General features: G+C 35.8%; 1 protein-coding gene across 14 annotated transcripts in view; it reads left to right on the forward strand.

Moving 5' to 3' along the window:
• TANC2 (tetratricopeptide repeat, ankyrin repeat and coiled-coil containing 2) overlaps window positions 1-18,135 on the forward strand; it is a 593,508-nt gene that overhangs the window by 524,736 nt on the left and 50,637 nt on the right. For all 14 annotated transcript variants that reach the window (XM_071210733.1, XM_071210734.1, XM_071210737.1 and 11 more), the window contains 3 exons: window positions 445-553; window positions 10,921-11,043; window positions 17,122-17,358. In XM_071210733.1, the coding sequence (XP_071066834.1) occupies window positions 445-553; window positions 10,921-11,043; window positions 17,122-17,358 (469 nt within the window). The remainder of the gene's footprint in view (window positions 1-444; window positions 554-10,920; window positions 11,044-17,121; window positions 17,359-18,135) is intronic.

An 18,135-nucleotide genomic window follows, 5' to 3' on the forward strand; every position in this document is an offset into this window, starting at 1 on the left:
GAGAAAAAGACTTAGGAATTATCAGGATATAGGTGGTGGTGGAGGCTCTTAGGATGGATGAGCTAATTCAGAGAGAGAACAGAATAGGACTAAGAGTGAGATACTGAGGAGCGTTGACTATTGAAGCACTGATGAAATAAGGAGAGCTGACAGAGATGGAAAATGAAAATCTCTTAATGCTATCCTCTATGCTAGATGGGTGTAAGCCAACTGGAAGTGACATTTTGTGATATTCACACGTTTGATTTGGGTAAAGGACTGGTAAAAGCTAGGAACTTTTCAATGCCCATTATTTACCCAGTAGCAGATTCCCTTCCCCCAAGAAACTGGTTTAATGAGACAGTTTTGCTGGAAGTATGCCTGGCCTCAAACAGTAGTCCCCTACCCAAAACAAAATTAGGGGTATAAAAATTTCTAAAATCAGTCTTCTCTTTTTCTTTGCAGGAGTGGTCACACATTACTTGCCTTCTGGTTTTCCCGCCAAGAGGGAAAACTAAACCGACAGCAGACTATTGAACTGGGACATCACATCCTCAAAGCACACATTTTTAAGGTAATAAGAGAAATCTCCAGCACACTTTCCCTGATACTATGTGTATGAAGCTACTGTTATTTCAGTGTAATCCCTGTATTCTGAAATTATTTTGATGCAAAGTTGGCCTATTTCCTCAAATTTATGGCCTTTTCCATTTTTGACCTTTAGAAGGGGAACCACATTTGTCATCTCCCAATTTAACAGATTGCTAGGCTTTCTAGAAAATGTAGGCGAATAATCATTTGGGTTAGAATCTTTTACACATATGCATGTGTACTCCATATGTAATTTACCATTTCTTGAGGACAGTCATGTTATATAGCAAGTAGTTGCAGGTTTTCATAGTGTCTGAAAAAAATCACTAAAAGCAGTTACTCTTTCAATTTTCTTATACTTGTTTTAGTGAAGATGTTAATATTCTTGGTGTTATGATTTTACAACTATCTGGAACCTTCCTTTGAGCTATAACTCTCACTCTCTTCAAGTTATAATCTCAGTTTTTCTCCCAGTAGTTTCAGAATTTTAAGAACATTGTAGTATCAGTTTCCTTCTCTCAACATTTACAAGGCTGGAATGGAGGACCCAAAGTGGGAAGCCCAGTTATTCAACACTTGCTGAAACATCAAACTAGGTACTGGGGATACAAAAAAAGAAAGGATACAGTCCCTAATCTCAAGAAATTCATAGTCCAGACAACATTTATTGGGTAAAACACCAAAGTAAAGGAGGAAATGTATTGTCCTGGTTTATCCAGCCCATACTTTACCGTTGATTCTACTAGCTTCAGTTCTTAACTTGTTTTGCCTCAGGATTGAGAAATACAGGTACCTTAGTCCCTCGATGGATACTGTTAAAGATAAATAGTTCTCTTCAGAAAAGAAAAAGAAGGCATGAAGGGCAACTTCAGAGCTTAGCACGCAACATGTGAGCCCACAGCTAGAGAATCCTGTTCATTCACATGAACAGAAAGTGAAACCCACTGCGACAAGTCCTTTATTTGAATCATAATTGCCCTAACAAATTGCTGTTACAAAAATGACCTTACTTCATAGGAGCAGAGAACAACTAAAATAACAGGCAAGGTGTTTCATTTCAGTTTCAAGATAAATGAAAAATGTCTGCTATTTCCACAAACTGTTAAGATGATTATACTTTTATTAGATGGGAAAATACCTTAAGTATTAACCTTTAACATAACCATCTGCCTTGGATCAGATGCAAAGACGAGGTTGATGCTGGATGGGTGTACCAAAAGGGAATACCACATAAACAGAGACATGATGTGAAGCTTCATTTGACCAAGTGTGACTATATCCAATACATGAAGAACTGTCTTTAAAATGCAATCCTGTCATTAGCCAGTTTTATCTTATGTTGATGCAGATAACATGGGTGCCTGAGATAAAACTGGCTCCATGTGTGATTCAAGCCATAAATATCCTGGTGTACAGCATATGGTGATGACATGACTGCGAGCTGAAGAATGAGGAAGTACTGTGGTTTTCTGGTGCTCACTTTACAGTGTCGCTGTTGATAGGCTTTAGCCTGTTATTTACAAAAACAGGCAGAGGGCTGGACTTGACCCTAGAGCTGTAGATTGCCAACCCTTTATCTACAGTGAAAGGCACCATTCCCTGTGTTGAGCCAGTATCCTTTTACTATAACCAAACATGGCCACAGGGAATGGCCAGATAAGAACACTGATAATTCATTAGAGACAGTTGGATATCTGCAAGTTGATCACTGGTGATCTGTTTGTAAATAACTTGACTTAACAAATAAGATAAGCCCCAAGATAAGTTTTTGCAAAGATCTTAATGTGACTGTGCCATAGCTAGAAACAGGAGATTGCAGGTGTTTCTTCATGCTTTCCCTGCTTTCTTAAGGTATTGAGAAATAGCAAATAGGCTTACTATAAGCTGGTAAACAACATTGTAAAAAATTTTTTTAAAGATTTATTATTAGTATTATTTATTTATCCCCCCCCCCTTGCAGCTTGCTTGCTGTCTGCTCTCTGTGTCCATTCACTGCACGTTCTTCTGTGTCTGCTTCTCTTCCTTTGTTGTGTAATCTTGATGTATCAGCTCTCTGTGGGGTGTGAGCCATCAGCTCTCTGCATGGCACGGGTCAGCTTGCCTTCACGAGGAGGCTGTGGGACCTGAACCCAGGGCCTCCCATATGGTAGACGGGAGCCCAGTCGATTGAGCCACAGCTGCTTCCCTGTAAATTAAAATTCTAACAAGTATCTAAGTAACAGATTCCATTACTATATATCTCTGACAAAAAGGGCATTCCTTCTTGCCTGAACAACAGTTACAGATACTGAAGACACTTTTCCTAGTTCAAGTTCTCTTGAAACCATCAGCTCAGAATTTAATTATGGGTTATTTTTAATACATCCTGACTGGTAATATGATCACATTTATCTGCCTGTAACCTTTGTTGAGTTTAGTTAAACTGAAACTCTTTCCTCCCATACCTCCCAGAAGGAAAGGGTCAACCCCACCTTGCAGAAGGCATCAGTAGAGTGAGTCCGTGAAACAAATAAAACTAATACTCCAAATTCCAGAGTCTAGTTCTATATCTCAGGCTTATTTTCTCTCTATGTACTTCAACCTCATGGAGCTCTCAGTGCTGCCTTGTGGTCCCTTTACTGGACCATTTAATTGAAGTTAATTTACTGAGGTCTGTTCTTATCAGCTCCATTTCCCTTTTCTTTTTCCTCTACCTCTTAGTAAAGTCAACTAACCTCCCACAAACAATCTAACTTGTGACTCCCTGAAAAAATCAAAGCCATTAAATGTGACTTTCTTTAACTACTCCCATCTCTTCATTGGTAAACCAATCTATATCATCAATTCTTACCTTCTTTTTTCTTGTCTCAAGGGAAGAGATGTCCCTATTCTTCTGTTTGAAAATTTATTATGAGATATTTCAAACCTTGAAAAAATAGTCTAATACTGTCTGCCAGATTTAACAAATGTTAATATTTGCTATGTTTGCTTCATATCTTTTCCTTTATTTTTAAGAAATGAAATATAATTCAGTGAAAGTCCCCTTTATATTCCTCCTTTAACCCATTCTCTCCCTCCACAGAGGTAACTCCTATCCTAAAGTTGTATGTATTCATCTCATCCATATTTTGTACTTATTCACCATAGATATTCATTCATAAATAATATATAGAATTATTTTGTTTTTTTAACTTGATAAAAAGAGTATGATGCTGTTCATATAATTCTGCAACTTTTTTTGCGTATTTGAGATTCATCTATAGATCTAGTCTGGTTTTCAACTCTGGCTATACATTAGAGTCTCCTGGGGAGCTTTTAAAAAAATACACAGTCCTGAGCCTTATACCCCAGAAATTATGATTCATTGTTCTGGGGTAGAACCCAGGCATTATTATTTTTTAAAAGCTCCCAGGTAATGCTTATTGAAAATCCCTGATGTACATCATTCACTTAGAGGTGGCCATATAGCATAGTACTTTCAGAGATTGGGCTGTCTGGGTTCAAATCATACCTCTACTACTTACTGGCTATATAAATTTTAACACATTATTTAACATCACTGTTTCTCTGTTTTCTAATCATTTAAATGGGGACAGTAATACTTATCTCATACAGTTGTTGTAAAGATTTAATTTGTTAATATATATAATCTATTTAGGAGAGGGACTGGGATCACTAAGGGCTATATATATGTTAGCTACTACATATACATGCTTACCTTAGGATAGGGGTCACCTCTGGAAAAGGAGAGTGGGGCAAGGAAGGGATGTAATTGTTACATTTTATTTCTTAAAAATAAAAATTCTGAAGCTATTTTTATTAAAATAAATAGAAATTACCTAAATACTCAATAGTAGGATAGCCACATACCAGAATACCATGCCATTAAACCTATCTACTGAGTTTGAAATTTTGGCTAATTTATTTTTCAGTTCTGGAATTTCTATTCAGTTATTTTTTATATATAGTTTTTCAGTTCTCTATCAGAATTCTCAGTCTTGTCTTTTATCCCCTCAAACATAATAAGCTAGTTATTTCAAAGCTTATGTCTGAGAAGTCAAATGTAGAGAAACATAGAAGTTGATTTCTGTTGAATATTATTTCTGCTGTTTTTCATTGATGATATTTTGTTTCTTGTGTGCTGGTCTTTGCATTTGTAAATTTGTTTTTAGAAATAATTTATGCCTAGGATGAAATGATATTCTCCATTATTTAGGTTTGCATAGCATTTCAAAATCACCTCATTCAATTTTCAAAGATTATGATAATTCAAAGCTCTGCTGCAGTCTCTGTGAGAGCCCACTTACTTCTGGTTCACCTTTACTCCTAGGGCTATACCCTTTGGGGGTGGGACCCCAAACCAAAGCAAGGAAGTTCAACAGGTACTCCTCCCACCCCTCCTTTGGTGAGCTGGGCCCTGGACTCCAATTCCTGTTTCTCTAGGCACCTAAAGCTATCAAAAGCATTCCTAGCTATTCCTGCAGAATTGGTAAACATACCCATGGACAAGCAGCTCCAAAACTGCTTTGCTTCTGGACCTTCATCCTACTCCAAATCTTAGACCAGTAGTTTTCTAACTTGTTAAGTTTCCCATGTCTTCAAAAAGATTTGTTTCTAATTTACATCTTTTTATAGTTGTCCTTGGTAGAAAAGTTTGTCCAAATTACCTAGATCAAGTCATTACCAGAAGTGGAAATCCACCCATATCCTCTTGAGCTAAAATTATGACTCACCATCCCAGGAACATCTAACTTTTCTCTAAGTATCTTGGACTTTCACATTTAAAATTCTTTGGTATTCTTAAATGACTAAAACTGTCCTAAGAATCATACCGAAAACACAGGCAATTTACATTCGAGAAAACTAAATCCAAATCTGAGCAGAGGGGTCAGTTGCTGTATCTTTCAGGGACACTAACTAAAATATTTCTGAGCTCCATCTGCCAATGATCTTCTGCAAAAGGAAAAGTACTACGTGACTTTTATAAACATTGATCCATCATCATGCTTACATTAAATAATATTCCTAATAATTAAGTGAAAATATCTAACGAATCCCACCTAAGCCAGTGTTTCAGAGAAAGTTGACTATTTCAGATCATAGATATAGTTCTATTTTAAATTCCATAGCTACTAAAGAAGCACCAAGTGCTTAGTTGAAAAGCCATGGGTTTAGGCGAAATTGTCCAAGATAAAAAAGGACAATTCTTAGAAAAGAGAACCAAGGATGGGCAATGTTTTGGAATTCAAGGTAAGGGACAAGCCCCAACTGGCTGCTTTGTCTATTCTAGTTGCTCCTTTTCCAGCTAAGAATTCAGAAGTGAAATCCTGACTCAGATACCGTCTTTTTTTTTTTTTAAATTTGGTATAATGGAAGGAATATGAACTTTAGAGTAAGAATTGGTTTCTATTTCCAGCTCCACTTTTTAGCAATTGTATGACTGGAAAAAATGGTCTCTAAATGGTTTCCTCCTATATAAAAATAGTGATAAATTCTACTTCAGGGCTGATGCAGAGACTGAATTAAAGAAATTCATGAAAAAGCCATATCACAGAACCTGACATACAGTAGATACTGAATGAATGTAAGATTTACCCCTATTTTTTTCCCCTTCAGCCATAATATGTAAGGCATGTCTTCTTTTGCTAAGAAGTTTCTTCTATTAGACTATGGTTATTATTTCCTCCTGCCCCCAGGTGACTCCTTCCTCTGTCCGCTCATTATTTGCTCTCATCTGCTTATTGTGTCTGCTCATTATTTCTGCACTACATATACATGCTTCTCATTGTCTCTGCTCACTGTGTCTGCTCATCTTCTTTGGGAGGCACTGGACGCCAAACCAGGACCTCCCCTGTGGGAGGCAAGTGCCCAACCACTTGAGTCACATCTACTTCCTGCTCACCATGCCTGCTCATTTGTCAGCTCATTGCATCAGCTTGTTGTATCAGCTCATTGCATCAGCTCATCTTCTTTAGGAGGCACCAGGAACCGAACCTGGAACCTCCCATGTGGGAGGCAGTTCCCCAAATGCTTGAGTCCTATCCATTCTCCAGGTATTACTTTTTGATGATTTTTTTAATAGGTTAATAGAATGTATTGTTCCTCAGAAAGTTTCAAAAGGAGGTTCATAGTTACTCAGAAAGTTTTATTATTCCTCAAAAAGGTTCTCACAAAAACTGAGGCCCAAATGTGAATCCAAGTCAAGTTTCCTCATCTTTTAAGATCTATAATGGGCATAAGCTCTAAAACCTCATTTGCTGGTCTCCAACCCTGAGCAGCACTTGGAACTCTCCCCAAGTAGCACTTGGAACTCTCCCTAAAAGAACTGGAATTATTCAACCCTGTATCTCAAAATAAACAATCATAACTATTTAGTGATGTATTATATTTGTTGAGTTTTTTATGTTTCGTTACATGTCAACTAATTGGCTAAATGAGAGAGAGAGTTTGTTATCAATGTCGGTTATTAGCAAAAAATTAAAAGAGGTTCTAAAGTAATAATAAGCCATTAGAAAATGTAGTTGTTGGCCCTTCTTATTTTTTCCACTGCATCCAGCTCTTGGTATCTAGGTGGGTTTTCTAGTAGAAAGATTCAAACAGAGCTCAGTCTCCTTAAGTCTAGAGAAAATATGGATAATGGAGAAATTTAGTAGCCATTTTCAAATACTAGAGGAGGATAAAAGTCAGATTAATCCCTTTGGGATATCAAGGGCTAAAATCAGATTCTCTTTTAGTCTCCCAGAATGGGAACTCAAAGATCTGCTTTGCCAGAATTTGGCCAAGCTTTTTTGGTTCACTGTCTTGTCCATCATTTTTAATTAGGATAGGATGGAACAGAAGGATGAGTAGAAGTAATTAGCATCATCTTTCCTCATTTTGTCAAGCTGCATATTTGATGTTGGGAATGTTTAGATACAAGCAGCCACTTTGACAAAGACTTGTCAAAATGGCACAAAATGTAGAAGGATTCACTTCTAAAATCGTATATCAAAGATGTGCTTGCACACATGTATAAAGATACATGAACAAAGATGATTATTGAAATAGTAAAAGTGTTTTTAATCATATATGGACAGTTATAATATATGGACTTGATTTGGGTCCCCATTCAAACCAGAAATTTTTGTTAAATTATTTTTTGAGGCCTTCAAGGAAATTTGAGTACTGTCTGTATATATAATATATTATAGAATCTTTGTTAATTTTAAGCATGATAATGATGTTGGGTTATGTTTTTTAAAAGTTATCTTTTAGAGTTAGTTAAATATTAAATGATGAGATGACTGGGATTTTCTTTAAAATAATCTAGTGATGAGGAGAAAGGGGTTATGGGTGGGAGTATAAATATTAAAAGCGGACTTGGCCCAGTGGTTAGGGCATCCGTCTACCACATGGGAGGTCTGCAGTTCAAACCCTGGGCCTCCTTGACCCGTGTGCAGCTGGCCCATGCACAGTGCTGATGCGCGCAAGGAGTGCCGTGCTGCGCAGGGGAGCCCCACGCACAAGAAATGCGCCCCGTAAGGAGAGCCGCCCAGCGCGAAAGAAAGTGCAGCCTGCCTAAGAAGGGTGCCTCCCACACAGAGAGCTGACACAACAAGATGACGCAACAAAAAGAGACACAGATTCCCATGCTCCGGACAACAACAGAAGTGGACAAAGAAACAAGACGCAGCAAATAGACACAGAGAACAGACAACCGGGTGGTAGGAGGGAAAGGGAGAGAAATATATAATAATCTTTAAAAATAAATAAATAAATCAAGGTTAACTATGAGTTGATTATTTTTGAAGTGAGGTAATGGCTTTGGGGGCAGGAGGAGTGGTTATTTTACCGTTCTCTCTACTTTTGTGTACAGGTATGAAATTTTCCATAATAAAAAGATTTTAATAAAATTAATTTTACATTTTTATAAACACTATTGTGTGTGTGTTTTTTCACATGAATGGGAAATGTTTTGAATGATAAACACCAAGTGTTAATAGCAGCTGCCTTTTAGGATTGAGATGGGGATTGAAAGTACTTTTATTTTCAACATCATAATATATTATTCACTATCTGTAACAAATCTGTATTACTCTTATCATTAAAACCTTAAATGTAAAAGACTTTTTAAAAATACCAAGATATGTATAGACACAGATGTATAGCAATAGATGTCTTTGGACCACCCTGCCCCAGTCCCAGAACTGATCTTCAAGTGTAAGGATCAGTGATAAGGCAAGAGTTTGCTTTGAACATTTTTTGGAAATAAAATGTTCAATCTGAAAGTGTAATGATCTAATTTTTAACTTTTGGTTGCATCAAAATATTCCACAGGGGATGAGATGTAGCTGAAGTGATTGAGTGCCTGCTTCCAAATACAAGGTCCCAGGTTCAATCCCTGGTATATCCTAAAAACAAACAAAAAACAACAACTCTCATTAGGGAGTACATGTATTAATAATTCAGTGGTTGAGTACTTGCTTCCCATGTGCAAGGTCCTGGGTTCACTCCCCAGTACCTCCTAAAAAAAAGAAATTCCCGCAACCCAATAAAAACAAACCAAAAAAAGGCTATATCAAAAAGTCCTTTTTAAAATGTTCCTGTATTCAGTCTTCCCAAAGTATTATTCTTCTTTAAGTCTTTTCTCTAGTGTAAGAATTCCCTTTACATGAAATTTTCTTAACTCACTTTTTTTTTTAACACTTTTTATTAAAGTTGATAGATCACAAAAAATGTTACTCTATTAACTCACTTTAAGAATCTCTGCCTGCTATGGAAAGACTATGACCATAATGACTTCAGGTTTTATTAGATGAATTTGTAACTCATAATAATTTAAGATTAGGGCGGCGGACTTGGCCCAGTGGTTAGGGCATCCGTCTACCACACAGGAGGTCTGCGGTTCAAGCCCCGGGCCTCCTTGACCCGTGTGGAGCTGGCCCGTGCGCAGTGCTGATGTGCACAAGGAGTGCCGTGCCACGCGGGGGTGTCCCCTGCGTAGGGGAGCCCCATGTGCAAGGAGTGCGCCCTGTAAGGAGAGCCACCCAGAGCGAAAGAAAGTGCAGCCTGCCCAGGAATGGCGCCGCACACACGGAGAGCTGACACAACAAGATGACACAACAGAAAGAAACACAGATTCCCATGCTGCTGACAACAACAGAAGCGGACAAAGAAGACACAGCAAATAGACACAGAGAACAGACAACCAGGGTGGGGAGGGGGTAGGGGAGAGAAATAAATAAATAAATCTTAAAAAAAAAATTTAAGATTAGTGTTTCTCCTTGTAGATGTCCTTTGCTTAGTATATGTGCTAAATAAATACACCTTGCTGATTTGGGCATAAGGAGGTATTATAGACTGGAGTTACTTGCATTTCAGGAAACAGAGCTAGCATAAGTTTTGTTGTTTTTAAAGAATATCTCTCCAGATCCAGTAATTAGGTCTCAAATTTCATTGTTAATATTTTGCTGCTTTAGCTCGTTTGACCCAGATATTGGCAGAATAATAAGATAATTGCCAGAAAATGTTTGAACATCAGTAATATTAAAGAACTATTCATGTGAAAAGGCCAAACATTACTATATGAGAAATTTTGTTGCTGACGGCAATTAAGCCTCTGTATTTGTTACTGTGTTCTTAAGGATAAATGAATGTGATCATTTTGGGGTATATTAGGGTAAAAAATGCTAGCTGCTATAACAAACCTGTAAAATCTCAGTGACTTAATACAACAAAGATTTATTTCTAATTTATATTGCAGTTCAGTGTGGGTCGTTGGATAGGCAATAGGGTCCTTCCATATAATCGTTCTGAAACTTCCTAATGTGTCAGAATCCTCCATTGGATCCTCCTACATCTGCCTTGTAATCAAGAGGAACAAAGAAAATATGGAGAAATACACAGGAGGTCTTAAGGCCAAGCCTGGACATAACATATTACTTCTGTCCATATTTTATTAGCTAGAATTCAGTCACATGGTTCACCTAACTATAAGGGAGGCTAGGAAATATAGTTTGTCTAAATCCCCAAGAAAAAGATGAAATGGAGATCAGTGATCATATTGCATTGTCTCTGCCATGATGTATATTTTAGTAACTTGAATTTAAGGGATTCATTCAAGACTGCTAATAAAAAAGGTATGAAAAACAAATTACATCCAAATATAGCAGAAAACAGAGATATTAAGGAGATTTGTTGCTAGGAACTACTGAGATGGAAGCAATTTGAGTCAGCTTGTTCCTTCAGAATTAGTCTTTCCCTGATCGGTGGACAGGTTTTCATTGTGTGGATATTGTTAACATAAGACTATATTCTCATTATAAAACCAGAAACTCTTCAGTGCTTTTTAGATGGGCTAGGAATTTAATTATTTCTATATTTCTTTTTCAGGGTTTAAGTAAAAAAGTTGGTGTATCATCTTCTATCCTCCAAGGTCTTTGGATATCCTATAGCACCGAAGGTCTTTCCATGGCATTGGCATCTTTACGAAATCTCTACACTCCAAATATAAAGGTAAATGAATATAAATTCCAGATGGATTAAAGAATTAACTGTGAAAAAATTATAAGGGCAGTTAAATGGCTATTTAATCAATCTTGCATTTGCCTAAGACTGCCTCCTATTAATTAATCTTTTTTTTAAGAAGTGCTTTATTTAAGAAGTGAGATTTTACAATAAAAATTAATTGTAAATGGAGCAAGATCTAAATTTAAAAGCTTTTCAAATAACAAAGCAACTAAAAATAACTAAACTACTAGCATGTTTGAAGATAGGGAACTCTAAAACTTTTTTTTGTTAACATTTTCATGGTTTGTTCTTAACCCTAAAAAAAAAAGTTCACATTACCAATTTTAATTTACCTCAGTAGTGTACATGAAATGATTTTGAAACAACAGGAACAGACAGAACAAGATAGGAGGCCCACTGATAAACTGGCTATGTCACCAACATTTGCTTTTTAAAGTTTGGTAGTTGCCATGTTAAGATACCATTTTCTCCTTTCCTTTCCTTTCCTTCCCCTTCCCCTTCCCCTTTCCCCTTTCCCTTCCCCTTTTTTTTTTTTTCCTTTTTTCCTTTTTCTCTTGCAAGTAATTTACAGGCACATGTGAAATACGGTAAGAACACTGGGTCAGATTCTCATGTAGTGAAGCTCTGTGATAATCCTTCACTGGAAGGAGAGTACTGCTATTTCACAAAGTCAAGGGATGAAGATCTGATCCAAATTGAATTTTGTTGGATTACTCAGTCTAACATATTTGAATTTGTATGCAGCTTGCTAGGTCCCTAATCAGCAACATTGCACAATTGCTTTGTCATTTAAGAACCATTGAAAGGAATGTTAGGAATGTTTAAAGGCTTTATCAGGCCTCTCAATAATTGTATAGACTAATTAAATAAATACTGCTTATATATATAAAATGCATTCCATCCCAAGACAAAGGGGGGAAAAAGACATCTGGAAAATTCTTAAATTTTAAAACTAAACTAAATATTTGCTAAGTGCATGATCCTATTATTAATCCACAATAAGAATTTCAGGCATCAGCAAAAATCCATTAAGTGAAACAATCTCATGGATCTCTACCATGACAAAAATACGACTGTGTTCTTACTACCTATTGTGTTCCTCACTGCTTTGATAGAGGTTTTTTTTAAGTTGATGTGTTTCATAAAGTAGATGACACTCTTAACAATAAGTGTATTTTCCATTCATTCTGCTAAACAAAAGCCTTTAAACAGTCCATAAAACACTGCAACAATGCATTTACTTCCTAATAAAATAAACAAAACTTTTAAAGACATTAATAAAACTATTTCATTTCGCATTAACCTTTTCTTGATAATTTAATGTATTTTAAATTCTTTTGTGTTATTCAGTGAATTGAAGACCAAATCTATTATCTGTCTACCTTCTGCAACCTGTCTCTGACTTATAGGAACAAGCTCCGCTATCCATTGATCCCATGTAGCCTTTGCTTTTGTTTTGTTTTGTTTTAATTAGGGAAGGTATAGGTTTAAAAGAAAATCATGCAGAAATACAGGGTCCCCAAATACCCCACAACAAACAGACACACACACATACCCTATTATTAACAGTTTGCATTAGTGTGGTACATTTGTTACCGTTCATGGAAGAGCATTTTTAAATTGTACTATTAACTATAATTCTTCATTTATAGTAAGGTCCACTGTATTATACAGTCCTGTGGTTTTTTAAAAATGTTTTTTATTCTAGTAACATATATACAACCTAAAAAGTCCCCTTTTAATGACATTCAAATATGTAATTCAGTGCTGTTAATTATATTTACATTGTTGTACTACCATCATCTAAAACTTTTTCATCATCCCAAAAAGAAACTCCGTACTTATTAAGTATTCATTCCCCATACTCTACCCCACCCTGGTCCTTGGTAACCTGTATGGTATTTTCCGGCTCTAGGAATGTGCTTCCTCTAACTATTTCATGTAAGAGAGATCATACAATATTTGTCCTTTTGTGTCTGGCTTATTTTATTCAACATGATGTCCTTAAGGTTTATCCATGTGTCACATGTATAAGAATTTCATTCCTTTTTATGGCTGAATAATATTCCATTTATGCATATACCACATTTTGTTTACCTAGTCATCTGTTGTTGGACACTTGAGTTGCTTCTGTATTTTGGCAATTATGTATGATGTTGCTGTGAGCATTGGTGTGCAAATATCTGTTCAAGTTCCTCCTTTCAATTTTTTGTGTATGTACCTAGAAGTGAGATTGCAAGATTATATGTTAATTCTGTCTTTAATTTTCTGAGGAACCATCAAGCTGTTTTCCATAGCAGCTGCACCATTTTACATTCCCACCAACAATGAACAAGTGCTCCTATTTCTCCACCTTCTAACACTTGTTATTTTCTGTTGCCTTTTTTTCATAGTACTATTCTAGTGTGTGGAAATGGTGTCTCATTATGGTTTTGATTTGCATTTCCCTAATGGCTAATGATGTTGAGCATCTTTCTTTGTGCTTTTTTGGCCATTTGTATATCTTCTTTGGAGAAATGGCTGCTTACATCATTTGCCCATTATTTAATTGAGTTGTTTGTCTTTTTGTTGTTTAGTTATAGGATTCCTTTATATAAATATTCTGGATACTAAACCTTTTTCAGATATGTGTTTTCCAAGTATTTTCTCCCATTCTGTAGATATTTTTACTTTCATTTAGGTCCTTTGATGCACAGGTTTTTAATTTTTATGAAGTCCCATTTCTCTGTTTTTGTTACTTATGCTTTTGTTATAAAATCTAAGAAAGCATTGCCTAACAAAGGGTCATGAAGATGCTTCCATATGTTTTCTTCTAGGAGTTTTATAGTTTGGGTTCTTATATTTAGGATTTGATCCATTTTGAGTTAGGGGAGGTAGGGGAGGTAGGGGTCCACCTTCATTCTTTTGCATATGGATACCCACTTTTCCCAGCACCATTTGTGGATGAGACTATTCTTTCCCCAATAAGTGGACTTGCCACTCTTGTCAAAAATCATCTGGCTATAGATGTGAGGTTTGATTTCTACAGTTTGTATTTTGTGAATGATTTTTCTGTAAACCTACAATTTCACTAATAAAAAATAATTTTAAAAATCAATTGGCTATAGATGTGAGGGTTTATTTCTGAACTCAGTTTGATTCCATTGATCCACATGTCTGTCCTTGTTTCAGTACCATGATGTTTTGATTACTAGAGCTTTATAATAAGTTTTAAAATAATGGAGTATGGGTCCTCCAACATCATTCTTTTTCAAGATGGTTTTGGCTATTCAGAGCCCCTTACCCTTCCATATAAATTTGATGATTGGCTTTTCTGTTTCTGCAAGGAGAATATTGTTGGAATTTTTATTGGGATTGAATTGAATTTGTAAATTGCTTTAGATAGAACTGACATTTTAACAATATTTAGACTTCCAATTCATGAGCACAGAATGTCCTTCCAATAATTTAGGTCTTCTTTGATTTCTTTTAGCAATGTTTTGTAGCTTTTCATGCATGAGTCCTTTTACATCCTTAGTTAAATTTATTCCTAGATATTTGATTCTTTTAGTTACTATTATAAATGGAATTTTTTCTTTGATTTCCTTTTAATGTTGTACTTCACTAGTATATAGGAACACTATTGATTTTTGTATGTTCATCTTGTATCCCATCACTTTGTTGATTTCATTTATTAACTCCAGTAGCTTTGTTGTGGATTTTTCATATTTTTCTATATAGAGAATCATGCCATTTGAAAATAGGGTAAGTTTTACTTCTTCCTTTCCAATTTGGATGCCTTTTATTTCTTTTTCTTACCTATCAGTACAGTGTTGAATAATAGTGGTGACAGTGGTCATCCTTGTCTTGTTTCTGATCTTAGAGGGAGTATGATGTTAGCTGTGGGTTTTTCATATATCCCTTCCTTCATATTGAGGAAGTTTCCTTCTATTCTATTTTTCTAAGTGTTTTAATCAAGAAAGGATGCTGGATTTTGTCAAATGCTTTTTCTGTGTCAATTCAGATGATTATGTGGTTCAACATAAGAAAATAAATTAACATTATATACCACATTAAAAAATAAAAGGGAAAAAACCCACACGATCATCTTGATTGAAAGTTATACTTCTTCCTTTCCAATTTGGATGTATTTTGTTGAGGATTTTTGCATCTATATTCATAAGGGATATTAGTGCATAACTTTTTTTTCTTGAAGTTATTTTTATCCAGTTTTAGTGTTGGGTGATGTTGGCCTCACAAATTGAATTACGAAATGTTTCCTCCTCTTCGTTTTGTAGGAAGAGTTTGAGCAGGAGTGATGTTAATTCTTGGAGTGTTTGGTAGAATTAACTAGTGAAACCATCTGATCCTGGGCTTTTCTTTGTTGGAAGGTTTTTTTATTATTGATTCATTCTCTTTGCTTGTTATTTTTCTGTTGACTTCTTCTATTTCTTCTTCAATCAGTGGTAGGTAGTTTGTGTGTTTCTAGGAATTTGTCCATTTCACCCAGGTTATCTAATTTGTTGGTGTGCAGTTGTTTATAGTTTCCTCTTATAATACTTTTTGTTTCTATAGAGTCAGTAGTAGTCCCCCCTTTCATTTCCGATTTTAATTATTTGCTTCCTCTCTTTTTTTCTTTGTCAGCCTACTTAAAGGCTTGCTGATTTTATTGATCTTTTCAAAGAACCAACTTTTGGTTGACTTTTTCTATTATTTTTTTTATTCTCTATTTCATTTATTTCTGCTCTAATCTTTGTTATTTCCTTCCTTCTGCTCACTTAGGGGTTAGATTGTGCTGCTTTTTCTAAATCTTCCAGCTTTAAAGTTAAGTCTCTGATTTACGTTCTTTCTCCTTTTTTAATGTGTTTCGAATTATAAATTTCCCTCTCACCACTGCCTTTGCTGCACCCATAAGTTTTTTAATGCTTTGTTTCATTTCGTTTGCCTCAAGATATTTCCTAATTTCCCTTGTGATTTCTTCTCAGACCCATGGGTTGGCCGTTTAAGAGTATGTTGTTTAGTTTCCACATATTTGTGAATTTTCCAGTTCTCCCTGTTATTGATTTCTAGCTTCCTTCTTTTATGGATGGAGAAAAGAAACATAGTATGATTTCAATATTTTTGGATTTATTGTGACATGCTTTGTAACTTAACTTATGGTCTGTCCTAAAGAGTGATCCGTGTGCCCTACAAAAGAATATGTATTCTGCTGCTGTTGGGTGAGGTGTAGTATATATGTCTGTTAGGTGTAGTTGGTTATGGTATTGTTCAAGACTTCTATTTCCTTATTGGTCTTCTGTCTAGGTGGTCTATCCATTTTTGAAAGTGATATATTATGCCTCCTACTATTAATGTAAAATTATCTATTTCCCCCTTCAAATCTGTCAGTATTTTTTGCTTCATATATTTAGGGGCTCTACCAATCGATGCACATATTTATAATTGTTTGCTTTCTTGTTGAATTGCTCCTGTTATTAATATATAGTGACCTTCTTTGACCCTTGTAACAGTTTTTATTTAAATTTTATTTTGTTTGATATTAGTATAGCTACTCTAGTTCTCTTTTAGTTACTTTTTCATGGTATGTTTTTTCCATTCTTTCACTTTCACCCTACTTGAGTCTTTGAATTTAAATTGAGTCTCTTGTAAACAGCATTGAGTTGGGTCATGCTTTTTTATCCTTTTATATTCTGCTAACCTCTACCTTTGACTGGAAAGTTTACTCCATTTTCTTTCAAATTAGTTACTGATAATGCAGGACTTTTTTCTGCCATTTTGCTATTTCATCTTTGTAAGTCTTTCTTTTCCTTCTCAGTAGTTCCTTTAATGCTTGCTTACATATTTATTTGATTTTCTTACGGAGTACAATTTTGAGTCCCTTCTCTTTCATATATATATCTTTGTGGTTATATATATATATAATATATATTAGAAAAAGGAACAAATGAAGATTATAAAATAAAGCAGTTACAATGTGCTACTTACTAGGCACTGTTATGGGATCTCAGATCATGTAATAAAACTGTTTATGATACATTATGGTAGATCTTTTTCTGATTATTATTTCTATTTATTTATTTCTAGGTTAGCCGATTGCTGATTTTGGGAGGTGCCAATATCAATTACCGGACAGAGGTTTTAAATAATGCTCCAATTCTATGTGTCCAGTCTCATCTTGGTTACACAGAAATGGTGGCCCTGCTGTTGGAGTTTGGGGCCAATGTAGATGCCTCTTCTGAAAGCGGCCTTACTCCTCTGGGTTATGCCGCAGCAGCAGGATACCTGAGTATTGTTGTGCTGCTGTGCAAGAAACGGGCCAAGGTAATGACTGCCCAACCCCACTGCTTTCCTCTTCTTCCCTTTTTCTTTCTTTTTGAGGTATAGCCTTTATCTCTCCTGTTACCTCATGTATCTCAGTAGATATATCAAACCCTGTTAGGCAACAGATCAAAGAGTGTCTGGCTCTGCATATTTCCCAGTGTTTGTCCACTTACCATTCCCAGCCCACACTGCATCTGAAAACAGTTCTGAAACTTTGAGAGGCACTTAAGAAACTGCATTAATCAGCAACCACAAAAAGTCCCTACCTATCAACCAAGAAATTCTCTGCTGAGCTCAAAAGAAGTTCCCTTTCAGCAAAGAGTGAGGAAGGAGAATTTGGGGAGCAGAGAAACTGCAGTAGGAGGTCTGGACTGAAAAGTCCTGGCAGACTCCAAGCTTTTCATGTGTAGAGAAGGAAAACTAGCCATGGAGATAAGTACAGACACCAGACCCTCTGAAGACTACCACCCTAGAGGAATAGGAGGAAAAATTCTCTCTCTTTTTAAACTCAAACTAACCAGAGGCCCCTAGAAGTGTTTCTGTTAGTATATTTCAGTTCCCTAAAAATGTTTTCAAAAATGTGTTATTTGCTTTAAGGTATCTCGAGAACAACTGGCACAAAAGAACTTGATTTCAAAATACTGATTAAAAAAATGCTGCTCTCAGAAATGTAGACCTCTAGGGAAAATAGTGACCTCATAGTGTTTTAGTTCAATCCTGAAAACAAACCTTGGATTTAGGTTGTTTTGCAGTGAAATATGAGTAATGTGTATGACT

Source organism: Dasypus novemcinctus, chromosome 21 (genome assembly GCF_030445035.2).
Source record: "Dasypus novemcinctus isolate mDasNov1 chromosome 21, mDasNov1.1.hap2, whole genome shotgun sequence".
Lineage (NCBI taxonomy): Eukaryota > Metazoa > Chordata > Mammalia > Cingulata > Dasypodidae > Dasypus > Dasypus novemcinctus.